This window comes from Centruroides vittatus, unplaced genomic scaffold (assembly GCF_030686945.1).
Source record: "Centruroides vittatus isolate TY-2023 unplaced genomic scaffold, ASM3068694v2 contig_5, whole genome shotgun sequence".
In the NCBI taxonomy this organism is placed as follows: Eukaryota; Metazoa; Arthropoda; class Arachnida; order Scorpiones; family Buthidae; genus Centruroides; species Centruroides vittatus.
Window position 1 is genome coordinate 3,199,033 of NW_027122286.1, and position 24,489 is coordinate 3,223,521.

Here is a 24,489-nt window from a genome sequence, read left to right on the forward strand (position 1 = left end):
TTGTAAAAAGCATCAAACAGTGGCTTCTGAACAAGCTTATCAAGTGGACATGACCACCTGAAACCAAGCGTAAAGATTTCTAATTTCAGAATAAGTCTATCTTGATTGTAAATTGGACAGTAATAGATCATATGGTCAACGGTGTCTAAGTTTTCTGTAGAGCAAAAGCAAGAGGCAGTTTCTGCTTAGTTATACATCTCCAGATAGCTTCTAAAATTATCATGCTCAGTAAGAAGTTGAGCAGTAGCAAACGTTAAATCTCTAAGTGGTGATGAGAACCTGCAATCAACACTAAGAAAATAGTCTTGTTATTCTACCAGTTTTACTGCTCAACTATTGTTGATTTCACTTTTGCATAGCATTGTCATAAATATAATTTTTAAGGCTGCTGCATGACAGAGGGATGTGAATGTAGTCCAATTCAGTGTCCTTTGCAGCTGACTTAGCCTCAAAGCCAGCTTCTCATTTCTTAGTATGCCACTATGACCAGAAACAAATATAAAAGTTATCTTATTTACAAGATTTTTAATATGGTGCTGGATATATGCAATTGGGATTTAATAGAGCTTTTAGGACAGACTAAGAATCACTGTAAATGTTGATAGACAGAGTTTCGTTTGGTAGTGAAGTGGCCCACCGAACAGCTTGGTAGACAGCATCTTCTTCAGCTTGATAGATGGAGGTATGTGGTGAATATCTGTACCTTCTAACATACTTTGGGCAAAATATGTCAGTTTGGAGGTGAAGGTGGCTTTTGATATGAGCAGATGTGAAGGTGGCTTTTGGACCCATCTGTGTTGATATTAATGTCTGCATGGTTATCCATGAGGAAGCAGATGACACCAAATGTACCCTGGGGATAACCTTGTTTACAGGGTGATGATCAGAGATGGGGTAATTGCAATGTGATAGCATATGAACAGCTGTACATAGGAGTAGAGACCGTTGATATCTATAGTTCTGATGTAGTAGTTCAGAACATTTTCTACAATACATAGTGGCAAAAGAAGGAACTCTGCTAGTATCAGAGAGGCATTAGTAGAAACAATTCTGCAGCACTTTAAAATTCTGATGGAAAACTGTCTTTGAAGAGAGAGTAATTTACTTGCTACTTTTTACTAGTTACATAACCCCAGCTAGAGGCCACGTAAAGTAGCATTGCTTGTATTGCCCCATTATATAGAGTTTTATAAGCTTTATGATTTAGTCCCAGGTGCACCTAGCACATTTTGGCAGCATGTAGTTTATTTTTTTGGCTTTAGCCAAGATGTAATCAATACGGCAACAGAATGTGGTTTCTCTCTATTCTCTCTTGTTTTATTTTGTATGGTGTTTCTGTTTACACATACACTAGCTAGTTGGTCTGTCAAAGTTTTTTACATCCTTTTGTGAAAATTAAAATTAATATAAAAATGAATATTATGACGTTGATTAATGATAATAATAATAAAAAGATTGATAATAATTAAAAAATAAAGTTTTTAAAATAAATTGTTCATTCGAATTCATTAAACTTTTATATTTTTTAATTTGTTCACATAGCCTTTTATAAATAATAGTATATATTAATTAACTAATTAATAATTATATGTTTTGGAACTAAGGTTTTTAGGGTTTCATTAAAAAAATTTATTTTTATTAAAATTTCTATAAAATTATGCCTAAATATTACATAAGATAGGGAAGGGGAGGGAGGATCAAAGAAAATATTACGGTTTCTTACACAGGGGTGGGGGTCCAGAATGGCCAAAATCACCCTTACGTAATTTATGGATGGCCCCTTATCATGTGTGTTATATCTGATTTGTATTTGCAAATTCTAATTTGTAGTGCAAAGTCTAATTTGTATTTGGACAAGATACCAATAATTTTTTGATTTATGTTTTCTGTAGTTTTGTTATAAACATAAAAATCAAGAAGGCAATTTGAAATGCAATTTTTGAAATCAAAGTATCTAAGAGTTAGAGAAAACATCTTTTTGTTACCATGGTTTGATGTTTCATTTAATATACTACAGAAATCATAATCATTGGTAACATTTAACAGAATTAGCTCTATACTGTAAGGGACTGACATATCTATTATCAAAATTACCTCTTGTTTGTCTACAAAACATATTTTAGTCACAACCTCTGATTGGGAAACATAACTTTATTTAATTTTATAGAGCAATTAATTAAGGGAACAATATACTAATGCATGTTGATTTGTATGGTATGCCCAAGCTAGTTCACTGGCTGCTATTTTGAGTACCAATACTAGTATTGAGCATTGGTGTCTTTTTAGAAGACAAAATCTTCGATTGATTCAGAAGTACTTACCTGTCTCAACCTGGACATATGATATTCAGTTTAAATATGTACTTTCATATGAATTTGAAATTTTAAATGAATTTGGAATTAGATCTAGTGGTGAGAGGGATCTCACCACTAGATCTAATTCCAAATTCTTTTATATATATTGTATAGTATACTATGATTTTTTATGTGCCTCTTTAATTCAGTTGTGTATTTGTTCATTTGTTATTAAAGTAATGCAGACATTTAACCATCTTTTTCAGGGTATCTGAGTCTTGTTGGTATTGCATATTGCAACTGTTATACTTTCATTATCTGAACTGCAAAATGTGGTCACAATTCACAAGACTTATTGTTAAAAATTAAATTAAAACTAGTATAGCTTGATATAAAGCCTGACAGTTAAAGATACTTTAAGAGTCTACACCAGACTGTAACTTTAAACAAGTGCAGTGGAATCTGCTGGAAGACATGAGGTGTTCCATAGCCTAAATGCAATACTCATCAAGTATTTACTGTTCCACTAAGGTTAAAATGTGCCTTGTTGCTCCACAGGATCATCCATGACCAGAATACATACACTTCCATTCTGGCAAGAACAGTCAATGCAAAAGTCAGTTAGCTTTTCCTGTTGGCAGTAAGCAGCTGCTGGCTGTTTGTGATTTTATATGGATAACAATCCCCCAGCTTTCTCAGTAAGTTCCACACTGTGCCATTGGATGCATCCACTGCCTTGACACTGCATGTGCAATACTTGCAACATTATTCATTGACTGTTCAACAACTACTATTCAATGATTTTTAAAGTAATAGGTTTGTGCTCTCTATCAGGTTAAACTTCCAGATGTCCAGTTTTCTCGAAATGGGTGATCATTCTCCTGAGAGCTTGTGGTGTTAATGGTTCTTGGCATAAATTCTTATGATGGTGAAATTCCCAAAGTGCATTGCTATTGTTTTCATAAAATAGCTTCAAAAGAAATGCACATTGCAGCAAGGTGTTGGCCATCATATCTAACAAGGTGACATTCAACAGTTGTGCTCATTTTTATGCCCATACTTGATTGCAACATGTGTGCATAAACACACATGTTGCAATCACATGTTTTTTTCAATGCTTGCAGTGCCAAAAGTACATTTTCGTACAATTTTTTTTAATTTTTTTATTTTTTACAGAAAAGCCACCATATTAAATTTTGTTACACATAGACTGCTAAATCTTTCTCTAGACATCATTAAATAGGGGTATTTTAATTGACTATGGGTATTAGAAAAATAATTATATAATATATGTAGTTCACTAATATGAATGTATTGTAATCTATACTTAAATACTTAAAAAAAATTACAGCTCAGTACTTATGAATACATTCATTTTATGAGCAAGAAATATGTTTCTTTTTATTAAAATAAATTCTTTTTCATAAAAATTTATCTGAAATATTTTTATTAATTCCTTTTTAATAAATTTTTATATTCTTAAAAGTACAATTTTATATTTACTATAACAAGCATTATATATGTAATTAAAGATAATTATCACAGAAAAATCCGACATTCCAAACTTATGTTTAATCTCTAAGTATCAATGTCTTGTTATTTAATACAATTATTGCATTTATTGAAATTAATTTTGATTTATAGTTATATAGCATTGGATGAATTTTGAATTCACTTCATGCTATTTATTTTAATATAAAATTATATTTTTTGTATTAAAATAAATAATTAGAAATTAATTAGATAAAAAAAATGTATAAATAAATATATTGTGAGATTTTTAAATAAAAAATTCAATAAATAAATAAATAAATATACTTTTCTAAAAACGATATAAATTGTAATATTAATAAATTAAAGAAAAAAACAGCTGTAATAATTACAAAAAATATATAAAAATCTATAAAATAAAATTCTAAAATTGTTAAATTGTAAATGATGTTAAGTTGGATGACTTTTACACACTCGAATCTCAATTCCTATCAGTTTTCAACTGACAAAGATGAACACAAGTGGATAAATATATAAAAGTATGCCTGATGTTATTCCAATTAAGTATATAGGTAGAAAGAGATTAAAAGTCACCAAAGTTGTCTCTGAACTGTTTCTACATTCTTATTTGAAACTGGTATGAGATCGCCATAATTCGGTGGAGGAACACCCAAGACTTTCCAAGATGAGGAATTATACAATGAATTACTACAATGTTGACCTTGAAAACTACTGTAAAAGAAAACCAGTATATTAACATCAAGTTTATTTAATTATATACTAGTTTAGTTTAGTTACACACACACACACATGCACACAGAATTCTTAAGTGTGCACACCAAGTCAATTTAGAGCAATTTTCCAATTTAAGGAATTGAATTAATAACTTTTCATTCACTAATTATTTTGATTGAAATTCATCTTGAATATTAAAATTTTAAACAAACGGAATGTTAATGTTAATGCAAGAGATCATTACATTTTCATATGTATGCGACTATGAAATGTTTTCTAAGAATGCTGATAGATAACCACAAAATTCCAATTAGGCTCCTTTAAAGTGAGAATTCAGCATAATATTCTAATTTTAAGAAATTTATAAAACATAAGTAGTTATTATTACATGATGCTTCATCAGTTAAAGTAATCATATTTTTAAGACATTTGATGACTTTTAACTGCACTAAAAATCATTATCTTATTTTTAATCTCAAATCTCAAGTTACAGATAATCCTAATATACAATGAATCCTATGAGGGAGAGTCAAAAGTAAGTTGCGCTCATACCAAAATATAATTATATACACAATTATATACACAAGTCAAAAATTTTATTTGTGTGACTTTACAATTCAAGTGCTACTTTTTGACATAAAGGAAATTTATTTAAACATTTATCATAACATGGCATGAATTTTCCTATTCCTTCTTGAAGTATTCTCATCCAACATGTGATAACCATTCTTGTGTAGCATTTGTAATGTTTACATCCATATTAGCAATTTGACAAAGTCTTTTTAAATGGGAACAAACACATGGAAATCACAAGGCACAAGATCTGGACTATAAAGAGAATGTTTCCATACAGACCATTTGAATTTTTCCAGTACAGCTTTTTTGACATCTGCTAAATGAGGTGTGGCATTGTCATGCAAAAGCACAATACATTTTGACAATTTTCCTGGCCAGCAATCTTTAATTGCCTTTTTCAGCCTCTTCAAGGTTTGATAATATACAGCCACATTAATCAAGTCCATTTCAACATGAATTCAAAATGTCAAAGAAAAGTGTCAGCATCACCTTTCCAGCAGTAGGAAACTATTTGGCACTTTTTTAGAGAAGGAGAAAGGGAATGAACTTCAACGGTCATTTTGGTTTTGGTGAGAAGTGATGAACCCATTTCTCATTTCCAGTCATGATTTGGTTCAAAAATTCTGTCCTGTGCAATAACTATCGAAAAACATGAGCTGCTTGAAAACATTGCCCTTTGAAGATATCTGTGAATAGATGAGGCATCCTTTGAGCACAAACCTACAGTATAGAAACTGTAGACACTTGGAGATGATGTGGTATGCACTTCCATGCAAAATGTTCAATTCATTGGCAATCCTATTTGTCATGATTTGCCTGTTTGCACAATCAGTTCATTAATGTGATCAGTATTTTCCTTTGTTGTCAAAATTGATGGATGTACTACTGGTAATCCATCTTCAATGTGTGTGTCCATTCTCAAACAACATGTACCATCTTGAAACCACCTGGCACAAAAATGCTTTCTCACCATTCATTTCCCTTAATTGATGTTGAATTTCAGTAGAGTTGCAAAAACAAGTTACTGCAAAAGCTTCTAATTTGGACACTACATCAAAATAATGCAACATCTTTCAAGACTGAAAACAGACTAACATCTGCACCCATGTCAACAAATTTGTTATGCCTTGTTGTCAGAATTATTACCAGTGTTACCACCAGATTTCATCTAAATATTGTTTAGGAACAAAAAGTTTTCACCAATTACAACTTGTTTTTGACACTCCTTTGTACATTAAAATTTATTAAAAAACTCAAAGTTAAACTTTAAATATCTCAAAATAAAAGTTCTTAATAAAGATATTCCTTTCTTTTCCTCTATTTAGTCAATTATTGAGAAAAATTGAGACAAGCCCACTAAGCTGAACAATTTTTCACATGTAAATTATTTCTTTAGGAAAAGAACATTAATCCACACCAATGCTTTATTTTGTCAATGTCATATATATGCATTTTGGGAACTTTCATCCAAAGTATGACTATCCCTTTTTATTTATTAAGTTGGGCTTGATGAAAATATCTTAAGTGATGTTGAATATTTCAACATAACAAGCTCAATAAGTGGATATGATGCATCATATGCCCACTACTACTGTAGTAAAAAAGTCTTGCTCAATGTTGTATTCAGATTTACAGTGTATAATTGCAAATGTGGACATCAGATGCTGTCATTTCATACTCAAGTTCTTCCATCTGTACTGGTTGAAAAGAAAAGGAAATTCTATTTTGATCACTGGATTTTCAAGTAAATCATTACCTGATACAATTTGACTAACTTAACATACTTAAGTTTACTTTCAATCAAAGTTCACTTATATCTATGAGCATTATTAACAGATTTTTAAAATTGTTCACAATGGCTCAAAATATAAAAGTAAATACAATAATTAAGTTATATTTATATTATCATATTTCTTATATGTTTCTGTTTGTAATAGCTGCTACAAGTGACTAGCCAGCTGTATGCAAGGCCATAACTATAGGTTTAAATACAGTAAGGTTCTTGTTTTATATAGAATTATTATATGCAGATTGACAAGTGGAAAATTTAGATTAACTCACTCCTAGTGTCACTGAATCTGATTCAGACCGAGATCCACTGAGAAAGTAAGAAAATTTCTCTCCAGTTTTTAACATTCTGAATGGTGAGAACTACTGAATGCTATTCACTGTAGTGAATACCCTTGGTTTGCAGGTATTTTTCAAAGTAGTGTTGATATGATATGAAATTTTGCTCTGTATATTCAGAAATACTGGATTAAAATGTTACTTATTACAGTAAAAACATAAATAAAACATTTTAAACACATTTTAATGTTTTTCTATTAATTGTAAATAGTTGCAAAACTGTCTAGGCAACCATTTGGGATTATTTAGGATGGAGCACAAATTTACAAGAAATATTGTTTTATATTTTATCTGCTGACATACAATCCTTGTGTAAAACTGTAAGAATTTTGTACAAATTTAATGCTTTGACACTATTGAACATACATTTTTTGTCCTCTCTTCAGTCTGTGGACACTAAGAGCATTTTAACATGCATATCACAGATTTGACCAGTCTCACAACAGGTAGTTGAATTCATTAATTTTATACTATACTTTAATGAATACATATATTTGTTATCATTCTTAATGTAAAGGTTAAAAAATTTTAAATTAAAGAATATGTATTTTTTTCTAGTGCTGTAGAAAATTTTAAATAATACATTATTACCTGTAAAAATTTTTTTTCTATTTTTAATGTTCAGTTAAAATTTAATTTTATTACAAAATAAAATTCAAAAATATTTAAGTTAATATGATATTTACCCTGAATTAAGAATCAATTGCTTTGAATCCATTGTTGTTAATGGAGATTTATCCTATAATATAAATATATAAAATTGATTGATGAAAAATTCTAAAAATTATTTTTGGGAAAATATAAACAAAAAAATTTCCTATACGTATATTATTAGAAAATATTTTTACTAATATATATTCTGTATATATATTATGTGGGGGGTGTGTGCTAGTTGTCAGAGGTGTTGGAGAACTTTTTAGCAGAGCTTGATAAGTGCAAATTAGTGAATTTGGAAAGCCATAATTAGCTATAATATGATGGTTCTAAAGAAGTGGATATTTATAAACAGATTATCTCTGGGTTTAATTATAAGTTTAGTGTTAATTGCCGGGATTGAAGCAAATCCAGGTCCTTCACCTCAATCTCCAAAACAAATAAGTCAAATGGATATGCAAAGAAGGGGGTGAGGCAGAATATGCAAGTATAATTTCAAAGAAGAGGAGAAAGAAAGTCAATTAAATGACTTAATTAGTGAAGACTATCATCAAATAGACAAAGATCTTGGCAAGAGCAGTCCAGTGACTTCAAGAACCACGAAAATTAATGAATATTTTGAAACAGTAAGACAAACAATTACAGGTACAGGACGAATCCCAATACTCATTAAAATTGATATATGAGCTGATACAGGATAAATTTTTGCAGCTCCAAAATGAACTTCAAGGAATTAAAACAGAGGTCAATTCCTTAAAAGAAGAAAATAAATATTTACATGGAAAGTTGTCTCAGCTATCCAATAAAATAGAAGTAATGGAGGAAATATTTAAGAACAACTGTCAAGTACATGGTACATTGGAATTTGAAATAGATAAACTGGTTAATGAGCAAAATAACAAAAATATTATAATTATAAACTTTCCATTAAACTCGTCTGATTATGTTAAGGAAATTAATCAGTTTATATAAAAGGATTTGGGAATATCTAATAGTTACATAGAATATTTGGTTAGATTAATAAACGACAAAACTAAACCTATAGTGAAAGTTCCATTAGACTCCTTATTCGATAGGAATTTAATCCTTAAAGAATTTTGGAAAAAGATAATTTTAGTGATGAGGAGTGGAAGAAAATAATACTTACAAGAGATTTAGTATGATTTAGAAATTTAGATCAAAGATGAGAAAGAACAAATTATTAGCAATAATTAAACAAGAAAAACTCAATGGCAATAAAATAATTGTATGAGATGATTACTATATTAAGGATAACAAAAAGTATTCATATGATACTAATCTGGATAAGTGATTCAATTAAATGGAGTTTTGAGAAGAAATTAACAGAAATTCTTAGAAATAGAATTGAAATGTGCTCAATTTTTCGGAAGTTATTATTATTAATTTTCTCCATGATAGACACTAAGTGAATAGTACCAATATACTAGAGATTGTTATATTGAAAGTTCTCAAGTGATACTAAATGTTTTGAAATCTTCTGGTTCAAGAAAAGGCTGTTGTATAGACTACACCCTATAGAATCTCAGGACTAGGTACATATCTTAACTTGGGACTGAGATGAGTTCAACAATACCCTACTTTTGGACAGGAGACCAAAAATAAGAAAGTTATATTTATGATCTTGCCTTTCACAATGCATTCTACTCCATTTTAGAGTTTTCCACTAGGTGTCATTTGATTGTTTGTGCTCTTGATGGACTCTTCCTGGAAGGGAGCCGCCGGAAGGTCGCCCAGTATTTAGCATCACTAGTTCTTGAACAAAAGAAAAAAGGAAATGTATACCAAACTACAAGCAGTGCCACCTAGTGAAAAACTCTAAAAATGGCATAGAATGCATTGTGAAAGGCAAGAAATCGTAAATATGATAACTTTCTTATTTTTGGTTTCCACTCCAAAAGTAGGGTATCATTGAACTCGTCTCGGTCCCAAGTTCAAATATATACTCAAAGTCCTGAAATTCCATAGGGTGCAATCTATACAACTTCCCAAGAAAATAAAGATTGTGATAGTCTGAATAATCTATATGGTATAATACAATTTTAAAGTTTCTTTATATATTAATGATTATATGCTTTAAAATTCACCCTGTAATATAAAAAGTTCTTTATTAGCTGTGATTAATAAAGAAGTTAACAGTTTATAACATGTTTGTGAAGGCCAATCATTGGTGTCATAAATGTAAGGTTTTATCCAAAAAGTATAAGTTTTAATGTGTAAGCTGGCAATGGAGTTATGATTCAGATACTACCTCTGTGCATTGAACAAGATTATTAATGAACATATTAAGCATCTAATATTCCATTTGTTAAAAATTATATATATCTATAGTTTATAAATAACTCAAATAAGTTTTTTGTAATTGAGTAATATGTTTTGTGGCTTTAAATAACTAAGTTATACTATTACAAAAAATGTGTGATTAAAGAAAATGGATAAGATGTTATTATAACAGAAATAATATGTTATAATAAGATTAAACCAACTGTGATCGGTTACCATCAGAAACCCCCTTATAACAGGTTAAACCCTATTACAATAAACATACTTACTTACTTACTATATATATATTATGTAAAACTTTCACTAATAATGTTTTATTACAAGGACTTTAATTTCATAATTAAAGTGTGACTAAACTGATTAAACAGAAAGAAAAACGCAAAATAAATTTGAACAAATTTGATTATGATTTTCTACTTATTTTGAATCATCAAATTTTGATTACATTTATTTAATCATTCATATAAATCAATGTAGATAGTTTATGGACACTAATTATTCATCATTGCAATAAAGAAAATTTCTGAATCAATGTGAATGACTTTTTAAAATTTGGAACATTCTTAAAATACAGTAGAAAATCATTTTTTTCTGAGCTACTTGGAAAAATAAAAGTTGTACATAGTAAACTAAGATATTTTTACAGAGACAGTAATATCAATGAAATATACAGCTTCATGATATTTACTAATAAATCAGTATCTGATTTATCATGAGCTGCAATGGTATATTTATAGTGAAATTTAATCACATCAAATTAGGTATTTTCTAAAACCTAATATATATTCAAAATCAATACCTCTTTACTTATTTCTCCTTCTTTATTCCTCTTAGAAGCTGGTTTGATAAAAACTAAAAGTAAAAATAAATCATATTACAATATTTTGGTTTTATATAAATGTATTAAATCTCATTTAAACAAAAATTTGATATTTGTTTAAATTGAATATAAGATCAGATACAATCAGCACTCTGAATCCATAAGTTCCATCTGAAGATTTAAAAAAATAATTGTAGAGTTCCAAAAAGCAAACTTGAATTTACTTGTACTCATATTTCAAATATTCTGTGTTTATTCTACAAAATTCTCTTCCAGATCATTAAATGAAAGCAGTCTATGTGTTGAAAGAATGAAAATGTTTTGTTGCTGACATGTACTATGCAGTTAGATCTATAATAATCTTCACTGTGTGAACATGTACAGACTTTTCTCTTGTCATTATTACCTAAATAATACAGTATACCAACTGTTTACAAAGTATTTACATCATACTAGATATTATAAGTAGTCTAGACATAATTTAAAGTATATGGGAGAATGTGCATAGGTTATATGCAAATATTATACCATTTTATATAAGGGAAGTGAACATCTGCAGATTTCAGTATCCAACTGAAACAAATTCCCATGAATACTGAGGAATGACTATAATTAGCAAAAGTGATTGTCACTTTAGGCTAAATAACATGTTAATATATTCCCTGTAACAACTGTGATCATACTATATCTTTCAAAATACTAAATTATTAATAGTTATATGACCATATGATATGAAATCAACTTATCACTATGGAGATTATAGGATCATGATTGGATCCACATTTGAACCCATAATTTATAACAGTGAATCACACTGTTATAAATAACATCAGAAAATATATTTGTTTCAAACAGGATGAAAGATATTACTAAATCAAATTTTACTTTTATTAAAGTTAACATAAATAATATACATTCTTCCTTTGTGCTAAAGCCATTACAAGTTAATAATCATATAGAGCATGCTAACTTAAATAAAATAAAAAATTACTGGACTCATCAAATTCAGATGCAGCAGAAGACAACACACACACAAAAAAAAAAAGAGTAATAAGAGCTTTACCTGGTAAGAAGTAAAGTTCTTAAATAAGCTGGGCTGGGGGAAAAATCAGTTTATGGTGAAGAGTATAAAAATTGCATTAGTTTACAGAATATGGAAGGACTCCTTGAAACAGTGGCATAGCTAGGGGGTGCGGTAGGTGCGGTCCGCACCAGGCCCATGGGAAAGCGATAGACCCATGGGGGCCCCAAAATCGCAAGAAAAAAGGCCCGAAAAATTTTTCATGGCAATCAGAACAAAGCAAAATTTGGCATTTGGATGCTCGAGCTGGGGCCCCTACTACACAGGAAAACCAGCAACTCAACTGTAATCTAGTTATACACTATATAAACCACTACACAAAAATATTTTAGTCTGTTTACATAAACAAAACAAAAAAATACCTAATGCATCATTCATCAAACGAAAGAAATTGAACATCTAAAACGCAATGTTTTTAATGGAATAAATAAATTCAAAAGCCGAAATTTATAGAAAAAATTACTTGTTTTCGTTTGGATGTTTCCAATTACCATTACGAAAAAAGAACACCCTACCGAAAAATTTTTTCGGGTGTCCACAAATCTGATTCTGCACCGGGCCCAGAGAACCGTAGCTACGCCACTGCCTTGAAAAAATTTAGAAATAAAAGAGTAATAATCAATTCTGGATGCTATGAAAACTTCATTTTAATAATAATCAGCATTGATTTATTAATGTGAGTTGTTATCTCACTAGTTGATTAAATAACCAAACTCAATTTTATCCATTATGGACAGATTAGTTGGAATACTGTTCCTCATTATCTTACAGTCTAAACAGATATGTTTTAAGACCTGGCTAGCATAGAATAAAGGATGGAGAGCTTAGAATAATACCAGAAAACAGTCCCATTTAGAGCTCAAATGATCTGATTGATCAACTAAATAAAATCTGATTGAGCACTATCAATCAGATTTTATACATTTTGATATTAGAAATAGAAAATAAGACAAAATGACACACTCATAAGTCAGTTAAATCTGACTGTAGTTAGTTAAATTAGTTAAAAGGTCTGACTATAATGACAAATAATAGATTTCATTCAAGCCAAATTGATTGAATAGTTGTATGGTATAAACAACAACTTACTATCATGAATTATATATATTATATCCTAATTTATATATTAATTTATTAAATTTTACTAATTTCAGATTTACATATGTATAAAATAATTATTGTTGTGTAGTACTAAGCTATTACTATATTTACCCACATATAAGACGAGGTTTTTAATCATTTTTTGCTGCTTCCAAAACCTAGGTTGTCCTATACATATGAGCAAAGGATTCTTTGCATTTTTGCAATAATTTTTGCAACAGTGTATTTGCACTTTTTAGCAGATGCTCACCCTCTGGTGTTTAAACATAAGTATTTTAATATGGGTCATTTGAATTGTTCTTGCGTATTGTTGAGTAAAGATGAAAACAGATGACTATTCGGAAATCAGAATTAGGAGAAACTCACAAGTGTAATTGATGGAGAGAGAATTCAAATTGGCAATAAAGGTTCCTGATTGTCCAGTTTTACATGAACAAATTATGTTGTCAATTTTACAAGATTTTTCCTTAAAGTTTAAAATGTCAATAATTTTTGCAAAACAATGTATGCATTTATGTGCATTTGATATTTTATTTGTGATTAAACGAAATAAAATTAGAATTGTATTAAAAAATATAATTTTTTAAAATCTTTTTTTAGATCAAAGATCAAGGTATGACTTTAAAGATCAAAAAAATAAATTTTTTTGATCTTTAAAGTCATACCTTGTCTTATATGTGAGTAAATATGGTATATTAATTTGTCAAACTGTACTAATTTCAGTTTTTATGTAATATTTTAATTCCTTGTAATGAACTAAGGTTTATACAATAAAGAATTGAATTAATTTATATATTAAGATATGTTTCTACTATACCTGGATTATCAATAAAAAATTCATCAAATAAGACAAAATTATTTGTCTGAGGAATAGGATCTTCCAGTAAATAAAATTTATTTAAAAATGTAAGAAATTTAGCAGACGGTCTATCTACAGCCATATGACAAGTGCGTACATCTTCCTCCTAAATATTTAATAAAAACAATTACATTGGCATGCAGTATTACTGTAAAGATATTAAATTTAATAAATAGTAATAAACAATTGTTATTTCTTAATCAATATAATCAACATCAGTAACATGGGTTTTTTTCAAGATATTGAAAAAACTCACATTACTGATCTTGTTATATTGAAATTATTAACCCAATGATTAACCCATATTAAAATTATGATTATGTAATAGTTATTAACTAATTTGATAAATTCCATTATATTCGAAATCAATGTTTACATTTATCTCTGCAGTCTAGAAACAGTTACTTGGATATTAAATAAAAATTTACTATTAAGATATATAGAATCACTATCATTTTACAAGGCATGATCATTAAATTTGTGAAATTGTTTCAATTTTGTTCTTCCTAACCAAATCTATGGGAAAATATATTGTTTGTATCCTTGTGATTAGACTCCAATGATACTGATCAGTTCATGTTGATCTTGATTTTATTTGTAGATCTTTTATTAATAGTCTTTCATAGTTTTAAAGTGAGAACTATGTTGAAAGTCCTTATTTCATTTGTGTTCCTCAAGAAAAAACTCTGAATAAGAAATTCTAAATATGCTAAGATTCTAAGAACTTTATTTCACATTAGTAAGTTCTGAAAAATATTCAGAACTTACTAATGTGAAATGGTTTCAATATCATGACAATGCTAACCATAATATGCCCATGCTCACAGGCTTTAACACCATGTGACTTCTTGTTTCTGCAACTGAAAAATGGTCTAAATTGGTAGTGCTTTTCATATAAGGAAGTCAATCACAACAACTCTGACTTTGCCAAAAATAGATTTCAGAAAGCATATAATGTATGGGTACGAACATGGCAGAGGAGAATACAAGTCAAGGGAGAGTAATTTAAGCATGATAAATCAACAGATAAAGATGTCAATAAAGAAAATTTTTGTATTATTCCACAAATTAAATAATCAGCCCTTGTACAATTGGCAAGACTTTCTTGATTTAGAAAGTTATACTTCATGGGTGATGATTTGAATAAAAGTGTTTTTAAATGAAATACATAAATTTAAAAAATTTTTGACGTTAAAAGAATTGAGTTTATATTTTCTGAGTTTGATATTACAGATTTGAAAATTATAGATTCAATAATGATCACATATTTAGAAAAGTATGATCTATAGTATGCTGGGATATGGTAAAAAATATATGATTTATTGTTTATATTTTATTTTCCTAAAAACAGATGCAAAATAGCTGACCAAAAGAATATTTTTAATATTTGTTGTTATTGAATGAAAATATATTGCATAAGATTAACTTAAAACAACCTTATTTATTGTCTGCTTTATATAGATTACTTCCAGAGATTAACAAATTTTTATATGATGTCTATATTGGAACAATCAAAGCAGTTATTTAATACTTCATAAACAAGCAACAACAACAGTAAATTTTCATTTAATGATACAAATATTGCACCTTTTTCCATTAACGTCTGGTATAAGGTATAATATAACAATATAGGCAAAAGAATGTGATACTTTACATTTCATCTGAAATGATGATGATGTGCATCTCTGTATTTTTGGTGTTAAATATAAACTCAGAGAAATATTTTCACAGTGGCAGACAGGAAACACTAGGATCTCTTAATGGCACAACTAAATAATAGAAAAAAGTATAAAAACAAATAAATATAGAAGGAAGAGACCGAGTAAGAAAGAAATGACAGTAAACCTAATTACTTAATGTAGACAGGTTTTAGTAGTTAAAAAACAGTTGTGAAACAGACAAAAGTTTTCAGCTTTTTTTACAAAAATTAGTATTGATATGGCTTGTTTTGTCTCTTTTAGCTTTAGAAGGAATGAACCTAAATTTCAAGTGTTAAACATTATTTTATGGTCAGACTTTCAATTAATATATCTCATTCTTTTTCTTTAAATATGGTTTGTTTTATGTATATTTTATAGAAAATAACTGATAATGAATACAGTCGAGTGTCGATTATCCAAATCAATTGGGAACTGGGGTTGTTCGGAAAATCAATTTTTCGAATAATTGATTATGTATGAAAAAATACATTATTAATATAGTATATTAGTATATCCCAATAATTAGTATATTCATGTTGAAATTTTTCTCCATTGCATGTCGCTTTGCGTTGAATTTTCATCAATGTTAAGCCTAATGAAAATTTTTATAATAATAGCAAGGTTGAGGCCGAAGTTTTAAATGCGAAAACGTGTACATTGGACATTCAGCGCCACTTTCCTGTAAGCCTAGAAGATTGACAATGGCATTTGGAATGTCAAGCATGATTCCACTGACTTTCCAAACGCCATTGTCAAACTTCTAGGCTTAAAGGAAAGTGGTGCTGAACGTCAGATGTACACATTTTCGCGTTTAAAACTTCGGCCTCAACCTCTAATAATAATCGTGGCTATTGTATCGTTAAAAATTATTTCTTTATTTTGTACTAACAAAATAAATATATTGAAAAATATAAAAACAAAAAAAAATTATACTTTAGAAGTTAATCTAGTCCGACTGGAATGCTTTCAGTTAACCAACATTTTTAGTTGATCAGCTTTCAGATAATCGACGTTCTACTGTAATTTAATTTACAGTTCAAACATTTTTACAGTACTATACAGAAAGATACAAAAAATATTTCACTTTAAAAAGTCCCACTTACGCTATTTTATTTTCAAATTCATATCAAATACCCTTTCTGAACAAATCAACATACATCTCATAAAAGTTTTAATGCTCTAAGATGTGTTTAAAATGATCTACATTTACTTCTATGAATACTTTTGAAATATAAAGCTTCATTTTCAGAGATTCAACTTGAAAATTTCTATCAGTTGATGTATAAATTTACTTTTGTGTTAAGTTGAATTCTTGTTCTTTGCTGATATTAATTCTCACCAATTCTAGTCATACAAATATTTTCAACATCTTCACAACTGGCAAAAGTCCATGCCATATTCTGTGATTTTTTTTTGAAAATTTAAGTTATTATTATGAAAAGCATAATAATACTTTAGCAAATTATTTTGTAATACAATGATATCTCGGTTTTCGTTGATAATCAGTTCGAAAACAATCGGTGAAATCCGAAACTGACAAAAAATCGAGGCAATTATTTTCATATGAATCAATGTAAATCCAATTAATTTGTTCTATACACTCCGAAATACATACCAAAAACACATTTTATAGAGAACTAGCTGACCCGGCCACGCGTTGTTGTGGCTCAAATGTATGTATTATAAATGTATAACATTTCCCCCGTGGGGGAGATTTCAAAAAATCCTTTCTTAGTGTACATTCTCTTGATGTACCCTATTAAAACACAATTAAAAACGCATCTAAAATAGTATAAATAGAAGCCGAGTTCTTCACAGTAAGCCTTAATCCTGTCCCTCTCCCTGCTGGGGAATATCGAAAAATCCCTTTTTAGTATATATTCTGTTGATGTAACCTATTAAAACGCAAAAAACCACATCTAAAATAGTATAATAGAAGCCAAGTTCTTCACGGTAAGCCTTAATCCTATCCATCTCCCCCCAATGGGGGGAATTTTGACATGTATATTATATAAAAACACATGTGTATTCGAATGCAATGTTTTGTCAAAATTTCAAAAGAATCGGTAGGAACAAATGAACGTTATATTTTATTTATATAGATAAATAGAAAATGATCTGCTTTAGTCCATTCTCACAGAAAAGCATAATGCCTCACAGAAAAGCAAACTTAGGTCGTCAGAGTTAGCGCCATCTGTTGGACATAAAAGCCTTAATCCACATATAAAGATATTTTTGGAAGGGGAAAATGGTGGTCTTCACATATGCCACAAACCTTTGTGGAAATGTATTAAACAACTTCCCAAAGTTTCATGGTAATCAGATAAATGGTGTAGTAATGCATGAAGGACAAACACACACACAGAAAGACAGGCAGACATACATTCGTTTTTATATATATAGATAAATATAGTGTTTAATACTAAAAACAATAAGAATTTAATATAAATTACTAATGTAATGAATAAATGAACATTTAACATGGCATTCGAAGGGCTGCCGATTCTGGTCCCACAATGGAGCTGAAAGGAAAGAAAAGCAATTGAATTGTTTGGCATTGTTTTTAAACTCTTTCTGCCCTGTGGGCACTAATAGGGCCTCTTTTAGCAAGCCCATTATGGGTTCAGCCAGGCCTACAATGGGGGCAGCCGGTTGGTAAGGGATGGGGCCCAACGTATCTGGACGGACCACCAAAAAATTCTTGGGGATTTTTCAACCTATCCGGATTCGATTCTGGGTCTCCCAGAGAAGTTGGCTGCCACCTTGATCGCTTGGCCATCCGGCTGTCATAAAGGAGTTGTTTGGCTAGATGCATGGACTAATGCTCACACAAGAAACAACAACACACTGAACAGGAAAACGCGTGGCTCGCCCTTTGTCTTTGCAAAATTAGCAGCGAGGTCATATGGACACACCAACGAAAACCAAGACAAATTTTTTGTAAAAAAATCAATGAAAACCAAAACCAACGATAACCAAAGTCAACAAAAACCGAGGTATTACTGTATTCTTCAATTTTCTCCAACTTTAGATACCTATAGTTCTGGGTGTTGAGACTACATAGATGAATATGAAATTCAATGAATATAATAGCACATTATGTGAAGAAAAGCCTTACTTTTGAATGAATTTCTTAACAATAAACACTTTTTCTGTAAACTGATAGGATATTCAATTAATTTCCCCACACAAATAAAAACATTGTGACCTTCAATAACTTCAGAGTAACTTATCAATGTATTTTAACACCACAACATCCTGTAAAATTTCTTAGTACTTCAGATTTCAGAAAATTCAATATCCATCATTGATATTAAAACTTACTGATGACTTATTACTTATCACTAACTTAATTTAAGAAGGAACTATGGTTTTTGAAAATATATATTTTTGTGTACCATTCTGTTTATAAATCCAGAAAGAATTTTAAACATTATATATTACTGCTACTACATTTATTTCTCACCTTTAACATACTTTCAAAAAGAACATGACCATATCCTTTCCTCTGTCTTGATTCATGCACATAAAAATCAAGCACACAGAGAGGGAAACATTCAAAGAGTTTGCCTTCTCTATTCAATACAAATAAATTTTTATATCCAACTTTTAAAATACCAACAACTGCACCTCTGTCACTAAAAAAAATAAATTTAATAGTAAATTACTAAATTGAAAACTCAAGATAATTTTATAAATATTTTAGTAAATATTATTTTTTTTAAATATTTATTTATTGATTTATACTCTACAAATTCTATTTTTATGAACTGAATTTTATATTTAATATAAAAATTTTCTTAAACGTTTTTAAATGTAAATTACTTATTGATAAATAATAAATTTATGTTATATATAATTATTTTCATTGTCTGTCCAATCAATTTTAGACATATTTTATTTCCTATTCAATCAATTTTACATGAAGTAGGAACAATATCAGCATATCAGTCCAACTGCATTTGTTGTTGTATTATGTTGCATTTGGCATTTGTTTTATTCATACAGCATACATTAACTAGATGCAGCAGTAAAATAGCATTCTATTGCTACGAAGGATCAAAGTTTAAATCTTTTCCATCCTTTGCTCAAATAGGTGACTTAATTGCAAATCAGGCACTTTTAATGAATGAAATTGTGATTTGCCATACAACTTTAATATATTGAAACTCATACCAATCAAATGTTACAGCACATTAACCAGTCCAATAAGCAATAAATATTTATTATTTTATATATATCTTAAACATCAATGTCAATTAAGAATGAATTAGCTCTATCAAAAAGCTAATAGAGCTAAATTTAAAAAAAATGCACCATCAATTTTTATTTGAGTGATTTTTTATGAAAAATATCTACAAAATATAGTTATAAGCTATACAATGTAAACTAAAAGTTAATACAAATAAAAGGAACAACTGTATGAAATTAAGAAAATGATAGACAGGAAATGTTATTCTAGGAATAGGGCTTAAGAATGTATTATTCAGTATCATATTGATTCTATGCAGTTCACTATAGATAACTCACCTTTAATTGAATTTCTTGCTAAGTTGAATATCATTTTTGTCTTGACATAACTTCCATAAATTCAATGTATTTTGTGTCTCTATAAGTCAAAATGCATTGATTTATGCATCCTACATTTGAACAACTCAAAATCTAGAATGCTAGTGAATTTATTTCATGTCTGATATTGTGTTTTCTATTGCATTTCAATTGGTCACATTAAAATGATATTAAGACAAATGTGAAATAAAATCAAACATTTAGTTATGTACACTTGAAGGAATATATTATAATAGTTGACATATTAGTGCCCCGGAGCCACAAAAATACAAAAAAATTTAAGAGCATTTCATGCCTAAAGTAACTATTTTTAAATGCAAATTAGCCAGTCAAATTTTATAGTTAGCATTCTTTTTAAATTTTCAAAAAGACTTTCTACAAGTTACATCAAATTTGTAACAAAGATATTTTTGAAACAATTGAACACATTTATGACATTGTTGAGCAGAAAGAAATAGACTGTTGATAGTAAGCTCACTTAATGGACTTCTTTTATTGATTAGTATAGATATTTTTTATTTTGTATAGGGGCCGTCCATAAATTACATAAGGGCAATTTTGGCCATTCTAGACCCCCACCCACCCATGTAAAAAACCATAATATTTTCTTTGAATCCCCCATCTTACGTAATATTTAGGCATCATTTTATAAAAAGATTTTAACAAAAAATTTTTTTATGAAACCCTAAAAACCTTACATCCAAAATATATAATTATTAATTAGTTAATTAATATGTACTATTATTTATAAAAGGTTATGTGAGCAAATTTTAAAATATAAAACTTTAATGAATTCGAATGAACAATTTATTTTAAGAACTTTATTTTTTAATTATTAACAATCTTTTTATTATTATTATCATTAATCAACGTTATAATATTCATTTTTATATTAATTTTAATTTTCACAAAAGGACGTAAAAAACTTTGACTGACCGACTAGCTAGTGTATGTGTAAACAGAAACGTCATACAAAATAAAACAAGAGAGAATAGAGAGAAACCACATTCTGTTGCGATATTGATTACATTTTGGCTAAAGCAAAAAAAATAAACTACATGCTGATAAAATGTGCTAGGCGCACCTGGGACTAAATCATAAAGCTTATAAAACTCTATATAATGGGACAATACAAGCAATGCTACTTTATGTGGCCTCTAGCTGGGGTTATGTAACTAGTAAAAAGTAGCAAGTGAATAGTAAAAAGTAGCAAGAAACATCCTTTTGTGAAAATTAAAATTAATATAAAATGAATATTATGATGTTGATTAATGATGATGATAATAAATAGATTGTTAATAATTAAAAAATAAAGTTCTTAAAATAAATTGTTCATGATTGAGATGATTACTCTCTCTTTAAAGACAGTTTGCCATCAGAATTTCAAAGTGCTGCAAAATTGTTTCTACTAATGCCTCTCTGATACTAGCAGAGTTCCTTCTTTTGTCACTATGTATTGTAGAAAAAGTTCTGAACTACTATACTACTACTATAGATATCAACGCTCAACAACGGTCTCTACTCCTATCTATGGCTGTTCATATGCTATCACATTGCAATTATCCCATCTCTGATCATCACCCTGTAAACAAGGTTATCCCCGGGGTACATTTGGTGTCATCTGCTTCCTCCATGGATAACCATGCAGACATTAATATCAACACAGATGGGTCCAAAAGCCACCTTCACGTCTGCTCATGTATCTGTATCTTCCTCCAAACTGACATATTTTGCCCAAAGTATGTTAGAAGGTACAGATACCCACCACATACCTCAATCTATCAAGCTATTCAGTGGGCCACTTCACTACCAAACAAAACTCTGTCTATCAACATTTATAGTGATTCTTAGTCTGCCCTAAAAGCTCTATTAAATCCCAATTGCAATAGCAATAAACTTGCATATATCCAGCACCATATTAAAAATCTTGTAAATAAGATAACTTTTATATTTGTTTCTGGCCATAGTGGCATACTAAGAAATGAAAAAGCCGACTTTGAGGCTAAGTCAGCTGCAAAGGACACTGAATTGGATTACACTCACATCTCTCTCTCATGCAGCAGCCTTAAGAATTATATTTATGACAACACTATGCAAAAGTGAAATCAACAATAGTTGAGCAGTAAAACTGGTAGAATAACAAGACTATTTTCTTAGTGTTGATTGCAGGTTCTCATCACCACTTAGAGATTTAACGTTTGCTACTGCTCAACTTCTTACTGAGCATGATAATTTTAGAAGCTACCTGGAGATGTATAACCAGGCAGAAACTGCCTCTTGCTTTTGCTCTACAGAAAACTTAGACACCGTTGACCATATGATCTATTATTGTAAGGAACTGAGTCCGAGCTGTATTTTTATTTTCTATATTTTTGTTTTCGTTATGCGTATTTTTATTTTAAGGCTTATGTTTAGTTAGGGTGAAAGTTCCCCACTCACCCTCTGGAACAAACAAAAAGAATAAAAGAACCAATTCACCAAACTGACAAAGCGCCATAGGAAAAAAAACGAACATGCCATTGCGCGCCTTTAATCGAAAGTTCATATGGACGTTACAACTTGAGAAAAGGGAGGAGTCCCCACACACACACTTAGAATCAGGAGTTACTAAAGGACTTAAAAATAGACATCTCAATTGTGTAAAAAAATAATTAAGTGAAAGTAATGTAAAAGTCGTTAGTCGATTGTCGAAATACGCTGACCAAGTAAAAATGTAAACCATTGTTAACATCTAAGTATGTTAATGAGGAGGTGGTTTCAGAACGATTGTAATGTCACCTCACGACTATAAAACGAGCAAGTTCCGACAAGACGATTGAGGTGAGCTTCCAATTGATTGAGAGCGAGGTGTGCTACCTAAGGTGATTGAAAGCGAGGTTCGAGCAGGTGATTACAGATTGAAAGAAAAGGATAAGAAAGTTTTTCGACAGAGAGGAATTGGATAAAAGATTCTTATAGCTGAGGTGACGAATAGTCATAGGTTCTAAGTTTGAATTGTACATAGTCTTAAATTGAATTTTGATTTTTGTTGGAAGTCTCAGGGGACTAGTTATAAGTAGTAATTGATAAGTTTTTCTTGTTTGTCGGTTCGAAATAAGTGTTCTTTATACAATAAATTGTGGTTTTGGAATTTACTAATTTGTATAGTCTTATTAGTTCATATTAAAACTTGACTTTGTCTTTAGTATTGGTTGACTAATTATAGTTATAATTTCCAGAGCCCGCGAAAGTCCAGGCCTGGCATAATTTTTTTTACGTGAACCCGTGTAAAGTACCTGTTGGGTCTTACCATAGTACTTTAGTTATTCGGATTCAATTAGAACTTTACATTATTGTCCAATTTATAATCAAGATAGACTTATTTTGAAATTAGAAATCTTTATGCTTGGTTTCAGGTGGTCATGTCCACTTGATAAGCCACTGTTTGATGTTTTTTACAATTATGTTCAAAAAGTATGGAAGAAAAGACTATTTATAATTTCTAGTTTTACATTTTAATTTTCACTAAAAGCCAAATACTAATTTTATGTTTACTTTGTATCATGTATTTTGGTTTATGTATTCTTAGTGTTGTACACCCATAGGAGGGAGTGGTGCACTTATTCTAATATAAAAAACAGAGAGAAACCACTACACGGCCTTTCTCCCATGATAAAAAATGTGTAAAGCATGATTCTGCTAGTGTTATTATTCTATCACGTCACACAAAATAGCATTAGTACAATGAGCGTTCTTAATAGAATTAAGAAATTAAAACCAAATTCAAAACTCCATCACTCAACAAGATCAAAAAATAAAAATAAGAATATTACGTAAGATAAGATCTATAACCCCTACCCGAATAAGAAACCATAAGAAATCCTTGACCCCCACCCACCCCAAAATATCTTACGTAATTTATGGATGGCCCGATATGTATAAAACTGTGAAATAGCAAAAATATAACACATTTAAGTCTAACTGTATGTATTGTTCGTATTGGAATGCTTATGATTTCATTAAAGTAATGGTAATTTCCTTAACTCAGAAATTCTTCTCTATCCCTTCCTCTTTAATTGAGTTATTGAGAATCAACTGTACAGCTAAGTGGAAAAAATATCAATTATTTTGAATAAAATTTCTTTATAAAAGTGTTTTAACTATATATATTTTTGGAATTGTCATAAATCTTAATTTTTTAA

General features: G+C 29.6%; 1 protein-coding gene across 1 annotated transcript in view; it reads right to left on the bottom strand.

Annotated features, from left to right (window-relative positions):
* Nucleotides 1-3,735: 3,735 nt before the first annotated feature.
* Nucleotides 3,736-24,489, bottom strand: part of LOC136978225 (alpha-tubulin N-acetyltransferase-like) — a 28,492-nt gene continuing 7,738 nt past the window's right edge. Inside the window, exons 4-8 of the mRNA XM_067273886.1 lie at nt 19,206-19,377; nt 13,998-14,145; nt 10,978-11,030; nt 7,910-7,962; nt 3,736-4,517 (exon numbers count right to left, since the gene is read on the bottom strand). Of these exons, the coding sequence (XP_067129987.1) occupies nt 4,376-4,517; nt 7,910-7,962; nt 10,978-11,030; nt 13,998-14,145; nt 19,206-19,377 (568 nt within the window). The 3' untranslated portion in view covers nt 3,736-4,375. The remainder of the gene's footprint in view (nt 4,518-7,909; nt 7,963-10,977; nt 11,031-13,997; nt 14,146-19,205; nt 19,378-24,489) is intronic.